Here is an 18,092-nt window from a genome sequence, read left to right as displayed (position 1 = left end):
AATTAAAGACAATTCACGCTAGACTCGTTAGAAATATTTAGTCAACTTTAATAGTTTATCACAAAAGCAATATATTTGACATAGAAAAAGTGTGTTATAAATGATATCCAAACACGATCTTTATAAATTAGTGTATATAAATCCTTTGACTAATGTCAGTATGTACATAGTATATTTGAGTATTTTCTGGCATTAAATGACTGTTTTCACGTATATCTTTAGTGTATTTACTCATGATATGAGAGTCGATGTGAATTTCCAGAAGTTTGTTACCATTTACCATTCAGTTTGTGTCCTTTGCTAGAGCCGAGTTTTAGCGGAATCGGAGCTTGCTATCACCGTTAGCCTAAATGGCCTCCGACTGCTCTAAATTTCGGCTATACCAACTCAAAGAACGCAAAAGAAAAGTCGCTTGAAATAAAAACTGATGAAAATTTCCAGAAAATCTCAGAAAAAAATGCGCTTTATTTTTCAGCCACATAACATTGGCGGCGGCATTTCATGTGATATACCGACACGAAAACCGAACTCCCTGTAAAGAAAAAAGAAAACATTTTCCTTATGTTTTCCTTCATATTGGCAAATGGTTCGTTTTCAGGTACGGAAATGAGTTTTGGGTTGCCTGCGGATTTTGTTTTCTGTGACTGAACAACATAGTATGCTTTTAGTGGATGGAGTAAGTATATGAAGAATGCCGCATCCAAGTTTCTCTTCTGAAAAACGGTTTTTCGTTAATAAAGCTTCGTAAAATTAAATTCATTCAGGATTTGGAATTTTTCACACAATATATAAACTATCAAAACGTAACTAGCAAGAATAACGTTTCTTTGACCAAAGATCTGAAAGCTTTGGCAAGTTGAAAAAAAGCGAGATACTTTATGTGTGGTTTACTATATATAAATTCCACATAGTATTTCATATTTCTGACCTCAGGTACTCTAAAAAGTAGCTATTTCCGAGCTTAGGATCGAGGTTTTGCCTATACATACATGAGTTTCATGCATTACGATAACAAGAAAAAATATGACGAACGGAGCACCGCACATGGAGTACCTATAGTAAACATAGTCCTAGCTATTCGCCACAGTGCCTACTATCACGCGCCCATGCCCATAATACAGCTTGGGCTGCCTGTGGTTAGACGGCAGAACAATAAAATCTCTTTGCTCTCGGAAACTAAATTCTTTCTCATTTAAAACGATTCTATTGTTCCTGCCATCTAACATGGCTGCCGTCACAACGTGATGGTGCAAAACCTCTTTTTACTTAGAAGATAAAAAACATGCTACATTATCATCATAATATCACTCGATTACGTGAATATTCTTGTCCTCCTATTGGCCGACGATCAAATCCATCAAGATCGCCAAAAAGTCTTTCGTCACGTGGTGACATCAAGTCGAGGCGTACTGGGGGTTCATAAGAAGGTGCGCCAGCATGAGGGTTGGCCAGCAGATCTGAAAGACGTTGCGGGGGTTCTCTTATTCTGCTATTGTTGTTACCAGGCCTACTCTTTTCTAGCTTGAGTTTTTCCAGCTCACGATTCAACAGCTTTCTGTCTTGCAGTAGCTGACGCTCTCGGTTTAAAAGGGTTGACACCTGAAAGAGATAAAACATAAAAAATAGTCCCTATTTCACGAGGGTAGCACTTAAGACCCTAACAAGCAGCTCAACATTTGTTCCAACATTTCAAACAATTTGACCGTGAGAGGTTTGGTAAACAAACCTTAGATCATCATTCCATCATCAAATCGAAGTTAATTTTGCGGAGGGAGGAAAACCGTAGAACCCAGAGATAAAAACCCTCGAAGCACAGGAGAGAACCAACAAGTAATGCTACTCACATGACCCCAAACCCTGGTCGCATTGGTGAGACGCGAGCACTCTTACCGCTAAGGCCACCGTTTCAAAGAAACTACCCTTAAACATCTCGTAGACTACAATGTAATACCCAACACCCTGTTCGTGTGTCCAATAGACCTTTTTAGATTGGACGTAATTCTTTTCAGACCACGTGTCATACTCTTGAGCAACCAGCATTAAAGAAAAATAAATAACACTCTATGGAACAAGACGTAGTCTGAACTGGGAAAACATTACGCCCAAGGATAAAGAGGTTATGACGTATTTGCGGGTCCAATTGCTCACAATGACTGGACCGCTAAAATAAAGCGAAAAACATCCTGCAGTGGTTTAACTTCCAACTGAAACAATTAGAAATGTTTTGTTTGTGACAGATAATCCAGAGTATGCATACAGTACCTGTATACTAGCAGCATCAGCTCTTGTTTCAGCATCTACTGCCATCTTCTGTAGTTTATTGACGGTTTGCTGAAAAGTACTCAGTTTGGTTTCAACCTGAATTTACAAGATATAAAAGCAGTATAAATAAAAGATATAAGTATAAATGTTATCACAACAAAACGGCAGAGATGCAGACAGACAGACAGGCAGGCAGGCAGGCAGGCAGGCAGGCAGGCAGGCAGGCAGGCAGGCAGGCAGGCAGGCAGGCAGGCAGGCAGGCAGGCAGACAGGCAGGCAGGCAGGCAGGCAGGCAGGCAGGCAGGCAGGCAGGCAGGCAGGCAGGCAGGCAGGCAGGCAGGCAGGCAGGCAGGCAGGCAGACAGACAGACAGACAGACAGACAGACAGACAGATGTAAATATAGAAGCGAATTCAATTTTGAAAGTTTTAGTGCCGGAAAAGACAGCCTCCTTTGCAGACGTTATTTGCGTCGGTCTCTACCGACACAAATAACGTCTGCAAAGGAGGATATAACAGACTAACCTGTTCTGAATATTGACGAGAATCAGCGAGTTGTTGGTTAAGCTCATCGTTACGTTTCTTTTGCATGGAGACTTGTTGCCTGAAAACAACCAAATAATAATAAAACCTTAATTTTTCTTCTATAATTGAAGTGTTATTCCTTTTTTCAATCCCCGATTGATCATCTCACGAATCCTTGGAAGATTGAGGAAGGTGAAGCGTTTGTATGGGAAATAGTCCGTTAGTTTCAAAATACCATTGTGTTCCTTGATTAGACTCATTTACTCAGGGTTAGCCTTGAATTAGGTCACAAATATTCACAAACACCAACGATCAAGTAAAGAAAGTACGACGTCAAGAATACGAAAACTTTCAAGGACCTTCACTGGAATACATGAATATTCTACACATAATCGAGGCTAAGCCTGAGCAACAGAGAACTCGAAACTGGAGTATAATGAAGAATAGCGAGAGCTGGTTAGACATAAACAATAAGACCAAACGACACGAAAACAGAGCACGGGCATCTACTTGTTTGGCAAGGCGAAATCGCGATGAAGGCCACTACCTCAACCATGGGCCGGGTGTGTGACCAGAGGTAGCTGTGGGAAGAATACCTGATACTATACAAGTATGATAACAGCTTTAGACCACCTGTCATTCTCTTGAGTATTATTTCTTCGTGGAATGACAATTGTTACTGATTACACTCTAAAACATTACACTCATTGGGTTTTCGTTAAAAAAAGAAAAAATTCTGTAAGAGGGAATTTGTAAAAATCAATAAAATTTATATGGAATAGTTCCCTCTTACAGAATTTTTTCTTTTTTTTTTTTGTCAAAAAGAAGATTACGATACAAAGTTTAAATATTCCGGTTTTTAAAAAAATTCATCATTTGGTTCTTGAGTTATGATTTTTTAAATAAACATTTTTGATGAAATGCCAAGGGTTCTGATGTTGTCATAGCAACGTCTTACGTCATTTTTTCATGTTCATTGTGATCTTTGTTTTATAGTCTTTGGCTTTCCGGGTTTACTTGCTGTCATATTATAGCCATAATAATTTTTTTAGTTCATAATGTGAAGGCACAAAACACTTTCCAGCCTCCTTAAGCTTGTCGACTAAATAGCATAAATATATAGCATATATAAAAGCAGAATACCTTAATTCATTAACAGTTTTTTCGAATTTTTGTGTCAGTGATTTCGTCTCTTCTTTCCATCTACAAATAACAATATCAAGGTTAACCGAGTGCATTTAGATTGAGATATTCGTGTTATTCTCTCTTTCTCCCTCCCTCCCTCCTCCAATCCTCTAGCACGCCGCTACACAGGCTAGTTATTACTCAAACACCAAGAACACTGATAAATTTCCCGCATCTAACGGGTAGACTGACTTTAGTGAATAGAGAGTTTTAGATTGACTTTTTTTTCTCCCCGCAAACGGCAAACGTGACCACGTTTTCATAGTTTTCCTTTATTTTACTTTACCTTTTAAAAACCTTCTCACCAAGCGCAAATACTCTTTTGTTTTTCTACTACTTGGACTTTTTTGCCATTCTTTTTCAATAATTTAAAATAATTTTTTACTGGTCAACTGACGTTTCACGTTTGCCGTGAACGTAAATCTAAAACTCTCTAATGTCAGACTTTAGCCGTGACTTTGCGTCGTGGTTTTTACGTCTATACGTAAATTATTTAATATTTCATTTAGACAACTCTTTCATCTTGGATGTGAGGCTTAGAGGAAAATACAGAAAAATCACACTTTTTCTCGATGGATTTTGTGTCTCCCCAGTGAGCTTCGCATCGAAAATAATTTTGGAACTATCATCTACAACAGCTGATAATCTTACTGGATTCCTATTTTCTGTTGTGAGTTCAACATCTCTCTCATATCATTGATCGACTGGCGGTTCATCTCTTCCACGCTGCGAAGTTTCAAGTCGAAGTCTTTCTCTTTGAGTTCCATTTTCTTTTTTAGAGCTGCAACCTAAAACAAGGACAATAATATTAGATATTCCCACCTAATGTGTCTCATATGAGACTTGGTAGCTCAGTGGTTAGAGCATGGCTCCGGAATCGCCAGGGCACGGGTGCAAATCCCGTTCAAGAGCATTTTTTCCGAGTTTTCAACTTGCAGCTACATAAGATGCTTGATATACTGATTGAGGATCAGCTCAATTTGATACATTACAACCGCAGTACAAATATATAGTTCATATATATTCTCATACACAATGATAATAGACGTAGGAACACCAAAGAGAACACAATGCGATTGTCAGTGTGTTAATGCTACAGAATAAGAAAGTTGAGCCTCTTTTGACCCTTTTTTTAAGGCTGCGTTTGCACAATTCCGGACGAATTTTTAACTGGTCAAAGTTGTATACTTTAAGGGGTTCCGTTCACACGCCTAGCTGTGCAAATTTGGTGGATCCGGTTCCGTGTAAACAGATCGTATTCTTTATACAACTAAAGAAACGGTTCCGTGTGAACGGTACTGGTACGGTACTTTTTGACCGGTTGAAAATTCGTCCGGTACCGTATAAATGCATCCTAAGAGTGTTTTTTTTATTGGTGTTGTTGCTTTGAGACGTCCAATGAAGATGAATGGAAGACTATAATATCTACTGGAATACTACCCGACTTGTAAGAAGTAATAATAATTAGGATGGAGACGAGGGGCAGGTTAAAATACCTCTGTATCACGTTCATGTTCGGCTTTATCTCTACTTTGTCTTGCTTCAAGTAGATTACGTTTAAGTTGGTCAATTTCCTCTGGATTAAAAAAAAGTGAAAGCATGGACTTGTCACAAGTCGAACTCTCAAGTTCCCATCACTGGTGTTTTGCTATTAAGCGAGCTGAGAGCAGCGCACTTTGGTAAAAGTTTAAAGACCCTTTATAAAGTACATTAAAAAGTCACTGCAACACAAAAATGAAGTTAGGTGAAATCAAACACGTGAATCTGCAAATCAACGTTCACAGGGGCGGATCAAGGAGGTGTCCACAGGTGCACCGGACAACCCTCTACCATACTCTTACTCTGACGTAATCAGATTCCATTGTTAGGAGGCCACCATCTTAGAGACCTACTTGGGACACCCCCCTTAACAAAATCCTGGATCCGCCCCTGGTCCATTGCATAGAAATAGAGTTTCTTGTTGCTTTCTACCGGTGCCTCAAAGGTCCCTCCTACCCCTCCCCCCCTCCCTTCCGCAGAAAGGATCTGCTAATTTAAATAAAGGATGGAATAGCGGCCGCGAGAGCACTTGCCTCTCACCTCTGGGGTCTCAGGTTTGATTCCTGGACTCGGTATGCATTATATTTAAGCAGAGTTCAGTTCCCTCCCTTAATTCAAGGGCTTTTCCTGGGCACCCCGGTTTTCCTCCCTCCGCAAAACCCGCTAAATCCTAATTCAGTATGCAAATTAGCGTTACTCAGACTTCGATCATCCAAGACGTTATTTAAGAGTATCGAGCAAATTTGAAGGTTTTTCCTCAATCTAGCGTTGAGCGCTCTATAGACATGAGCATCTGGCATGGTTTTATTCTAGATAACGAGCAGCATACCAACTAAATGAAGTCTGTTCTCTGACATCTCCTCGCTCTCTTTCTCCAACTGTTTCATCCTTCTTCGTAGTTCGTCGTTTTCAGATAATGCTTGAGCCTTCTCCTGCTCGTGTCTGTAATAATATTAACTCTGTTATACTTTCTCCTGTAACAACATTTATCTAAGGGTTCGAAAACTTTGTGCTTTCTAAACTTTCAAAAAAGCTTAGCAATTTTTCATCTAATTCCTCTCTATTAGCCATTCCAAAGTTAAGTGCAACAGTGGGTCGAGTTGGAATTGCAGTGCATTTTGGGGCAGTTTTAATTTGGGGAAAGAATTAGACGCCATCTTGGAAATACGTCCCATTAGATAATCCCACAGTGCACTGCAATGCCAACTTTTTCCTAATTAGATGGTGGACGGACAGCAAAGTTAACCCTGTTACTCTAGAGTATGTTCTTAGTAGAAAAAGTGTCAAGTCTGTATACATCTAGATTTGAGTAACAGGGCAAATACGCACTTGCAAAACGCCAACTATAAAATTCAAGGCAGGTTTGAAAAAAAACTCATTATCATAAGTCATGCATACTTGCTTTCCATGCGTTTAATGGCCGTATTGAGATTAGCACAGTTAATAGAAGACTCATCCCTAGCTCTCTCTGCCGCACCGATTCTCTTCTGTAGTTCTTCAAAGGTTAATCCAACTCTTTCGATCTCAGACGGTCCTTCCCTGTACACCTGAGTCATAAAACAAGGTCATATTTTAAACAACATGTTTAATGCATTGTGCTTGGCAGCGAAGAGTTTGCATTTACTAATGTCAATTGATGGTTTTCACATTATCGACAACCAACAATGATATGTGCCTGCTATAAACTGTGCGCTTGGATTATTTTAAGATTTAATGCTAACTTTCACTAACAATTTTTTTCTATGTTTAACCGTTCATAGAAAACTTGGTGCATTTTTCATTTAAGTTGCGAAACTTTGCTTTTGATCCAGTGTTCTCTTATTACCTAGTATGTCAATTTGCATTAGTAATATTCAAAGTCGTATAGGAACATGGTAAACCAAGTGGAATCTGACACTGATCCCCTACTCTTATGCTAATGCTTCAGCAGATTACTAATAACTAATGTCTCCCATACATAGGTGAGGGAAGGCTCGGGAGAATCCTCGAAAAGCTTACCAATTCAGATCTTCTAAAAATACCTTCTCCTCAGTTATTTTGACCCCTAACCCTCAGTGTTGGTGGGTGAGGCAATGAACCTAACCGAGACTCCTAACGCTCAACCAACCCGCGATTTGAACTGGGTGCAAGAGAAAATATACCTATTATTGTGTGACACAACAATCGCGTATCACAGTAACTATCTTTCCTCTCCTCTAACTCCTCCCCTCCCCTCCCACCCCCCGCTCTCTGGATTGATGCTTTTTAGTACCTTTTCCAACTCTTTTTCGACGGCGGATTTTTCTCTTACTGCTCTTTCTAACTGAGCCTGCTTTTCTGCTCCTTCCTACGAGAAAAATAAAATGAATCTAGTTAAGATGGCCAACAAATTATAAGATTGTGTGACTTTTGTTGTAAAGTATGGCGTGACACTCGCGTTGTTCAACACTCGAAATGAAAAAAAAAAAAGGAAAAATATCAAAAAATAATGTAATTGTTGATTCCTTTTGAAAAGAGAAAGGTTTTGAAATCGGATAAAGGTACAAAACCGAAGATGTTAAACACTAGACTGAAAGGATATTTTGGAGCCATTCACACGTGACTATAAATGTAAAATCGTTAAACCAGCAAATGTAATTTTGTTAAGTGCCAGTAACTGAAAACATATTTTTTTAAAAGAATAAAATGATCTATGAAGAAAACAACCAAAGATCGAGGGAGTTCGATATAAATGAACATGAAAAGACTGAGCAACATCAAATTAATAATCAAACAGCTTCCAAACCCGGCAAATATATGCTGTATGTAGAAGGTGCTGTATATGGCAAAACGACTATAAAAATCAGAATAAGTAGTGAACTAGTAATAAATACCGGGTAGTATTCGAATATCCATCGCTTGTCTCTCACGTAAAAGGGTTCTTTCTCCATCAAAAAACACTAGCAATGTTACACCACGCAAACCAGACTACACTAGCAGCGATAGAATACCGCGTCTTTTGTTTGAAAAGTCAACAGAGATTTGACAGGTGAAGCGCTTTTGGAGTAATTACTATGCAAAATGACACAAACTTGAAAGTTCTTAATTGAATTCTGGAATTTGGTATGACCGTTGAATGGTAAAATGAAGCAGATTTTATTTCTTTTTTATGAGCTTAATAGAATTGATAATTCTATAAAAACTAGAACCAAAAAGAAGAATCGTTAGTAATCCAGGATAAAAAGAGGATAACCTGTGTGTTTTTTTCTCAATTTTTAAAATATAACTTTAGCTATTAACGTTGCCGTCACTTTTAATTCAATACAGCTAGAATTCATTCAGTAGCCTCAGAATATTGGCAAATACTTTGAAGCAATCGCGTGATCGCCGTTTCGGATTTGCAGAACGCGTTGCATCCTGGGGCTGTTTTAGAGGACACTGTTATTTACATGGCGTCTTTTAGCTTTGGATAGTAAAAAGTTCGCATTTCAGCGCATTTCTACAGTCATGTGGGTTAACCTCACTTCTGAGATCGGAAAACAAAAGCACAAATCAGAAATCCGCTCCTGGATTTGAGGCTTAGCTCGCATACACTGGAGTTTTAGGAGTCGTTTTCTTAGGTTACTTTGCGTTGCTGTATATCATCGATAGAACATGTCGGAAAACATGACTTCCTCACCTACTCTCTCCGATTTTACCGACATACAAATCACTTCTTTCTTTCCTTCACATTTCTTGTCCCTTCACATACGAGCCACTGCTCCACCCCATATACTCGCTCTATATTTAATCATCCAATCTCATATCCACACATATTGCAATCTTTCATTTCATTTCCATCCTACCAATGCGGCGGACATCCTTCCATCCTACCTTCACGATCACATTACATAGCGTCTTTAATTTCGTTACCTTAAAGCACACCCTTCCCTTTCAAGTACCACACCCACTTATCTAAGGCCCCGTCCAAACGTATCCGAATATTTTTGAGTTTAATAAGTTTTTTATTCCGTTTTCAAAAAAAATCTCCTCCCCACGTAGCGTTTTTGAATCGTTTTCGTCCGTCCAGACATATACTTTTCCCAAAAGTTGCGTTTTCAAGGCCAATCCGCACAGAAAAAAAATCGTTTTCAAATATATCCGGATAGGTGTAAAGGTTGCTAATAGTAAAACTGGTAAAAATTTGGATGATTTCTTATGTACCATTTCAAGATATTGCATCTCTTCCATCAATCGCTGTAAGTTCTTGTTGCATTGATCTCTAACCGCGTCCACCTACGAAGAAAATATGAGACGGTTAAATAGGGTTTAACAAACAACTGGACGGAAAGACTCAAAAGTCCCTCTCTCCTTAACTTTTAGCCCTGAAACTCGAGGACAGAACAATAACAACAACATCAACAACATCAACAACAATATCAACAACATCAGCAACATCAACAACCAAAACAACAACAACAACAAAAGAAAAAAAGCGCAACTCGTTTCATAGTGTTTGTGTGGTCTTGTAGACTGACGTGAAATACTTGAAGCAGGAGCAAATATGCTTACCTCGTCTTTTGCCTTTTTTCCAGCTTCTCGTAGTAACTTGTCAATTACTTCTTGCAGCCTGTTTGCTTCTTGAGTTTTCTGTTGTTCACGAACAAGTGCCTTCCAAGACAAAAAGTCAGTAGTTAAATTGTTTGAAAAATAGACATAAATTATAAATTCATAACGTTTTGAAGATCAGCCGATACTGATACAACATATTCTGGCTGTCTACGTACCAACCCACGCCTTATCTTACATCTCCTTTTTGCATCGCATATTCTTAATACTGAATACTCTCTGTAGACTAATGTCTATCAACCCGCCCACCCATTCTAATACCTGGTCTATTTCCAATATAGCATTCTTTACCGTCTGAAAACTGTGAACTGTAGACTAATGTCTATAAACCCACCCACCCATTCTAATACCTGGTCTCTTTCCAATATAGCATTTTCTACCATCTGGACGCTGTCTCGCACATGCGTAATGGCTTCAAACTCACGCTGTTCTTGCACGGCACTAAAACAGATAATATATCGATGTTCATGTCAAGCATGGAAATATAACATGTACCGAAAAACAGTTATCATTGATTCTTACTTTCTTTTTCGAAGAGTTTCAAGTTGTTCTTCAACATCAGCCTTTTCTGTATTCAGCCTTCCTACTTCCTTGATCATAGCACCGAGTCTAAATGTGAAATAACATGTAAAAATGCTTCCATTTAGTAAATTGGTCATTCAATCGCAATGTAACGATGGTGACAGAAAGCCATGAGTGTCAAAGTCTACCAAACGACAGTGTTCACTATGGGATTTTCGATATAAGTACATGTTCTCCAGGAGTGAATTTAGGGTTTAAATTTGGGTGATTCATCCCCACATTCTTAGGGATGCCTATTTTCCAAAGTTTCGAAAATAACCTGAGCAGGAAGGGGCACTCGAGGACACCCAATGAACTTTCCCTTTTGCGTGTGAAGTACTTTTTCACAGTACCACATTCAGTTTTCTTTTCTTCGAATAATAAGTTACTTGACGTTAGCCCTTCGTATGAACGTGTTTATTTATTTATTTATTTTTTTCATTTTTGCTTTTACCTTGACTCTAGTTCAAGTACATAAGTTTGCAGTTCCTCATTCCGTACATCAGCTGATTGGTGTTGTCCCTTAACAGAATCTATTTGACGATCCTGTAACATGAATGAATGAATAAAAGGAATTAAATGATGGTGATGATCAGCTATTATAGAAGCCTTAATAGCAACTTTCCTTCTTTCAAAAGAAAGAAGAGCTGCTCCAATATTATACACAAAAATGTGACCCCTTGAACTTGCATTATCCTGTAACTTTGACCCCTCAAATCCCACCACAAGCCGAGCAATCCGTCTATAATATACTATTTTCACTCAAACTTTTGATCTAAAATATCTTATCATGATCTTGAAAAAAGCTCATACTCTTGTTCTTGAAACTTGTAGCATTTTGAAATGTTAAAAGGAACCATTCAAAATAAAAACTAGAAAATAAATAGAAAAATTATCATCACCTTGGATCTTCTCATTGCTTCTATGCTTTCTAATGTTTTCCTCATTTCCTCAGTTTCTGCTTTGCTTGCCTTCAATTCTGTTTTGCATTTTCTGTATATAAATGAATGTGTGAATAAATATGTGACTTGCTATCATGGATGCCATGAATGTAGAAACTGCAAAATTATTATTTTACAAGAAAAGAAATAAAAAATGCTAATTATTCAAGGTTAATGCATCCTATCGCTCACTTAACTTAGATGGGAAATGTTCAAATATTGGGCTCCACCATAAATGCTCAAAACCCCAAATCAGGTGGGTTCCCCAGGGGGGGTACTCCCATATATAAAAGGGTGGAGATACTAGTTGGAAATTTTGAAAATGACCCCATGAAAGGTACCCAAGTTTTGTCCAGGCGAGAATGGCAACTACTGATTGTAGCCCTAAAAGATATCAATAGACCTCCCCGGTTTTCCTATTTCAGACCAAATTGCACTCCACTCAGTTCAATTACCATTATTAATGGTTGCAATCGGTTGCACATGAGAAGGCACATAAATATTGATACAACTCAAGGGAATGACACGTGGTCTGAAATGGGAAAACATTACACCTGAGCCGAGGAGGTCTATTCTCTATTATCTAAGTGGCAGAAGTGACTAATGATGAATTGAAAAGAAATGGTAATCCTCTATTACAATTGCCATTTTGTGTTATTGGTATAATCTCTGGTATCTTATTACCAGAGAAACACCCTTTGAGGTACCAGCTTACTCTCTAGTCGTACTTTAAGATTTGTGACACCCTAAGTGGTACCATTAAATCTGGTGCCCTAAAAGGTACAAAAAGTATCCATGCCCTTTTACAATTGGAGCCCCTCCCCTCCCCCTTCCCACAGGGTGGGTTCCAGTTAATAGTTGGAAGAGACCCAGAGCAAGATTAAACTTTAACCCATTGTAATAACACTTTCTATTATTTGTACAATGATAATAATAAACAAATAGTGATATGTATTGAGTGGTTACCGTAAATCACTTCTTGTCTTGTCAATCTCCTGATCCTGTGTTTGTGCTGACATCAGAATCTTGTCATTTTCCTGTGTTAATTGTTACAAAGAAACATTTAAGGAATAAATTTTATCACGCTGTGTTCAGTAATACGACATGCAGGATGCAAGGAAAGCACAAAACAAGTGCAAAAAGAGGCATGAGACATAGGCAAAACACTCACTACACATGCATTGCATGCTTTGATGCTTTGCACTTTTTTTTCTTTCATTACCTTCTGCTTCCCATAATATTGTTGAACAGAAAAGATAAAGCTATCTTATTTCTTAATATACAATTAAAATACAGATTTTGTTTATTATAAAAAGTGGAATAAGGCAATAGACCCTTTTCGAGTTCCAAATTACCGCTGTGTTTCTTGATAACAGACTCATTTGCCCAGGCTAAGCCTTGATTTTGTGAAGAATGTTCACATGTTCCAGTCAAGGTCCGTCAAGTTTCGAAGTGCTTGTATTGTTGAAGTTGTTCATTCTTTACTTTACTGCTGGTATTTGAGAGTAATTAGACACTGATTTGAGGCTAAGCCTGAGTAAATGAGTCTGTAACCCGGGGGAGGGGGTACTACCACCCCAACTTGGGTAGGGGTGTGCCGCCAGGACCTCAGAACCCTGACCCTATCTTAGACCTAAATTTTTGATTTTACATACCCTACCCCAGACTAAAACTAAGAATTGTACACCCTATCCCAGACTAAAAGATGGAAAAGACGTTTTTTTCAACAGATTGAAATCAATATTTACTAACGTTTTTATTGTTTTTGTGCCTGCAGAAAGCAAAGCCTATTTGCCAGACAAAAATGACCAAATCGTTAACCCTATCTTAGACTAAAATGATACCCTATCCCAGACAAAATGTCAAAAAACCATACCCTATAGGGCGGCATATACCTGTATAGCAAATATAGGGGAGTACCCCCCCAGGGTCTGTAATCAAGAAACACATTTCCCATCAATCAAATCCCAAACCTTTCAAAAAACTTTCTTACCATTCCAAATTTGCTATTTTATCCCATTCTCAGTGACCTAAATCCTATTTTTCCAGGACAAAAAAGGCAAATACCATTTCCCATTTTACCAACCCCCCCCCCTCCCCCCCTGCCACTTCCTTTCAGGCAATCTTCCAAGACAATACTGTCCATTAGTTTTCCAGTTTTTATTCATAAGAGAAGTTTCACTATACTTTACCATTTTGATTCTCTTATATTCAAGCTGGAGATTTTCTGCAAGGCGTCTTGCTTTCTGGAGGTCACTCTAAAACACCAGATGACAGAAGAGAAACATTTAATATTTGAAAAATAATAAAAAATTCAGTGATAATATATCAGAATGCACCTGTAAAGCTGCTATTTCTTTACTTCTTTGACGGAGCTCAGCTGACCTTTCCTGAATCAATTGAAAACTTATAAGATTATTTTGAGTATATCATATTCAATTACATTGATTCTAACTTGTACAATATTCCATAATTGTATTTTTGTAATCGAATCTTGTAACAATGCTAACGATTCTTATCGAGTGATGGATTTTTTTCAAATGGCACTAACTGTAACCAGAGTCTTTTCACTAACCATATGTCTTACTGCAATTTTCATAAACATGCGAACTCTGTGTCTGCAAGCTTCATGCTGACTGCCGTCATTGACTGCCGTCAATCAAACCTAATCAGTCGGTACCTGTCATATTTTTGACTGGCGGCAGTGAAAAGCCAAATTTCAGTGTGCAAATTAGACACACAGAGTTCGCATGTTTATGAAAGTTGCAGTAATGGATTCTTCAAAAACCAAAAACCAGTTTTTACTTTTTCTTTACGTAAATTAATTAGGGTTGCTAGAGATGCTTTATAAAGAGCTATGAATCCATGCAAGTCACTCTGTATTAATTACCCTATCTATATCCTGCAGTTTCTCAAGCTCCCTAGTTGCATTTCCCCACATCTCAATGTAGCTGTCCTTTTCCTAAAATAAATAAATTAAAATTGCTGTGTTCATTTACATCAGCTGCTAATTAACAAAGGTCTAAATTAGTTAATTACTAGGTCTATATTGGGGCAAGAGGCCTTATTGTTTTTGTTTTGAATAATAAAAACTAGGTATTAATAACTAGAGTATAAGCTTTTATTTTTTTTAAGTTTCGGAATTTTGAGAAAATTAGGCAAAACATTATTTTCATTGATTTCTCATTTTTGTGTGAGTTTTTCTAATTACCAAAGACTTATGAGAAACAGACCACCAGGTAGCTTAGCCAATCAAAATTAATACCAAGTTCAGTGCACAATCATTATGACAGTGAATTGTTTAGTTTATACACATACCAATGAGCAGTGGCTTGGCTAGTAGAGTGAGACACTTTTGATGTCAAAGCATAACACTAACTTGAATATTGTAAGGCTGTTTTTCACTAACCTGGTTAACAAGCTGTAACTGATACTGCATTTTGTCAATCATTTCCTTTTCCAAGTCTGCTATTCCTGAACTTTCTCCTCTACGCATAACTTCCATCTGTGTTTCTATACTACGACGTAGTTCCTCATGTAACCTGGAAATACACAAAAAATTGATTGACTAATGGGAGAGAAGGATGACATAGGAGGAAATTCATGACTTTTAGCTGCTCCTCATTTTAAAGAAAATCATGGGAAATTAAAATAGACCTCTTTAAAAAAATCCTTAAATGATTTTATCTTCCATGTCCGATGTCAAATTTCTTACTTTTGAAATTTATTTGTTTCAATGAATGAATTTGGAAAGAATAGATTTTGATGTCAAACTTGGAAAATAAGGCAACGTGGGATTTTAGAAAAATACTGCAAGTTGAATTTTTCCTATGATGAACTCTCATCATAGTCACGGTTTTTTGACCAATCAAGAAAGAGTTATCTAAAAAATGTTTATGATAATAATAATTATCGAAAATCATGCTATAGATATGGTTTCTTACCTAGTGTTTTCCTCTATAACTCTATCGGTTCTCTGCTTTAAGGTGGATAATTCTCCCTTTGTGATAAAATTCAGGCATTGAGCTTAGACAATTAAAAATATGAGAAAGGTTAAATAAAGGGGAATAACTCACAGAGAGCCATAAAGATTACAATTTCTTGGTAATTCGTAATCCACTTTCATATTATCATTTCCTCATAAACTGCAGCTTATTTTATATAGTGTATTGCAAATTCCTGGTTATGTTTGAGACTTGGGCTTATGTAAATTCAAGGTTTTTTGGATGGGCTTATGACCTTGAGGAAAAAGAGTTTGGAATGAGGAACAAATGGTCATTTCTTTCTTTAAAGCTCTCACACTTTGAGTCAATTTCACAAATGTTTCACAAATGAAATAAATATGAGATTCAAGAGGTAGGCTACATAACTGGGGGGATTATAACTGGAAGTATATTTCAATTAGCAAACTAGTGAGCTCATATACCAGAGTGCTTATTACTGGGAGGGCTTATGATTTGTAGGGTTCATAACTGAGTTGGTTTTATGGTATTTTTATGACTTTGTAATTTCAGCAGCTCTCTTACAAATTGTCATATATAGCTTTCTGTCTTGTTTTAATCTTAAATACTATCTAATGTTCAGAAAGAACCACAAAAGCATCAGTTGTAGATAATGATAATTTGTTAAAATCATTCAGTTAGTCAAACCTTTTGAAACCTAAGCTGGTCTTGTAGTGATTTGATGTTTTCATCGTATTCAACGAGTAAGGGAGATATAATACTGCAATATTAAAACAGAGATCTTTTATCAATATGCATTGCATTGTGGTCCAGATCTGGTACAATCAACACCATATTACACTTGCAAACAATGATGAACAAAAGATGTTTTTACTCAAGCTAGATCATAATGCACCATGTTTGCTATCTCAGAAAAGGTGTATGCAATAAGTCTAATAAGACACACCAGTGATACTGTAATACTCTACTGAGGGAAATGTGTGTGTGGTGTACTTAAGGGAGTTGGGGGGGAGGGGGGTTGTTTCTAAACTGAAAGGCCTTTTTTGAGACTGTTAACCAGGATGCATTGTGGTCTAGATTTAGTACAATCAATGCCATGTGAGGCAAACAATGTTGAACAAAAGATGTTTTTACTCAAGGTAGACCACAATGCACCTTGCTTGCTATCTCAGAAAAGGCCTATGCAATAAGTCTTTAATTAACACACAAATGATACTGTAATACTCTACTGAGGGGCATGTGTGTGTGGTGTACCCAAGGGAGTTGGGGGTGAGGGGGGATTGTACTAAACAGAAACTGTTCAATGGAAAAGGGAAAGTTGGGAACTGGGAATAACAATGCTAAACATCATATACACCTATATCCCTTTGTGCAAGGTGGCACAGCAGGGCAGCAGTGGGGGGGGGGGGGGGGGGGGGGTTGGTGAGTATATATATTGTAAATGGTAAACCAGGAATACACAAATCATGCTCTACATTTTGCTAACCCAATCATGCATCATATGTAACGCCTGCGCCATTCTGTTACCTTTCCCCAAACAACTAACAATAGTTTGATAATTATTCTACATTTAATACCTCTGGTTTGTTAGCCAAGGTGGAAGAGGTTCATTACCCTACATATCAGCAACAATAAATTAGAATAACAGAACAAAAAAAAAAAAGACTAAAGGTAGGCAAACAATAATGTATGCAAAAGAAGATGGAATCAGAAAACAAAGTTTTTGTAAAGCCTCATAATTATAAAGGACAGACCTTTAAGTCAGGCTCCTTGACAGGAAGATACTTCTTCTGGTATTCCTTTAATACTGCATTAAGTCTTCTAACTGTTTAAATTGAATATATATCTTTTTCATTATATTTCATTTACCAAGGATCGTTAAGTTTATATCATGGTAATCAACTTCGACTCAGTTCACGTATTTTGTTGATAACAATGTACACTTTATATTAGAATTATTTGCTAATCAACAAACAAATATTGCCAACAAATTCTCATAAAACAAAGTCAATATGTTATCAATATATTACTTAAATATTTAATACCAAGCTAGTTTTTTTCCTGACCAAAACAGAGCTATTACTATTTAACACTGCGACCAATTCATGGTGGACCTATAACGTACGAAATGCTAAGATAAAAGCGTTGCAGGTTCCTTTTACTTTTTTAAGTATCGCTTCAAGAGAGCCTTGAGCTTTCTCAAAAAAATGATTGTGAAATGAGATATGGATAAAAGAAACAAGGTGCAAAACCATTGTAATAAAGATAGCATTTTAAAGAATTTTCGAATTTTTCAGTCTTGCTAACCTTGATCTTGTAAGAAGTTCACGTAACTATCATCATTCTGCGTTGAAGAATCCATTTTAAAAAGATATAAGAGCTAGAATCTTGTTATATATTTACCATAGACTAAGTAATTGGTTTTACTTTTTATTTGAGTTGAATTAGAAATCAAAGATCTAAAGAAAAATTCGCGAAACTTGGAAAAAGCGATGTAAACACAAATTAGACGCCATCTTGAATTAAAAAGATTGTATAAATCAACCAATCAGA

General features: G+C 37.3%; 1 protein-coding gene across 1 annotated transcript; it reads right to left on the bottom strand.

The window, feature by feature from the left end:
* Positions 1–32: 32 nt before the first annotated feature.
* LOC116295563 (sodium channel and clathrin linker 1) lies at positions 33–18,020 on the bottom strand. The gene is made up of 25 exons (XM_031703414.2): positions 17,847–18,020; positions 17,294–17,364; positions 17,117–17,154; positions 16,227–16,299; positions 15,522–15,577; positions 14,987–15,119; positions 14,468–14,539; positions 13,917–13,967; positions 13,770–13,835; positions 12,544–12,614; positions 11,539–11,629; positions 11,091–11,182; positions 10,598–10,684; positions 10,426–10,516; positions 10,019–10,117; positions 9,671–9,742; positions 7,761–7,835; positions 6,908–7,056; positions 6,339–6,451; positions 5,467–5,546; positions 4,622–4,758; positions 3,929–3,988; positions 2,786–2,864; positions 2,263–2,358; positions 33–1,599 (listed from the first exon to the last, which is right to left on the bottom strand). The coding sequence occupies exons 1-25, from the start codon at positions 17,899–17,901 to the stop codon at positions 1,297–1,299; spliced, it is 2,310 nt and encodes a 769-aa protein (XP_031559274.2). The 5' UTR covers positions 17,902–18,020; the 3' UTR covers positions 33–1,296.
* Between the last annotated feature and the right edge of the window lie 72 nt (positions 18,021–18,092).

Source organism: Actinia tenebrosa, unplaced genomic scaffold, assembly GCF_029948245.1.
Source record: "Actinia tenebrosa isolate PJP-AT-01 unplaced genomic scaffold, QUT_ActTen_1.0 PGA_scaffold6__47_contigs__length_16458017, whole genome shotgun sequence".
Taxonomy (NCBI): domain Eukaryota; kingdom Metazoa; phylum Cnidaria; class Anthozoa; order Actiniaria; family Actiniidae; genus Actinia; species Actinia tenebrosa.
The sequence above is the reverse complement of the archived record's forward strand: the minus strand, read 5'-3'. Positions and strand labels throughout refer to the sequence as shown.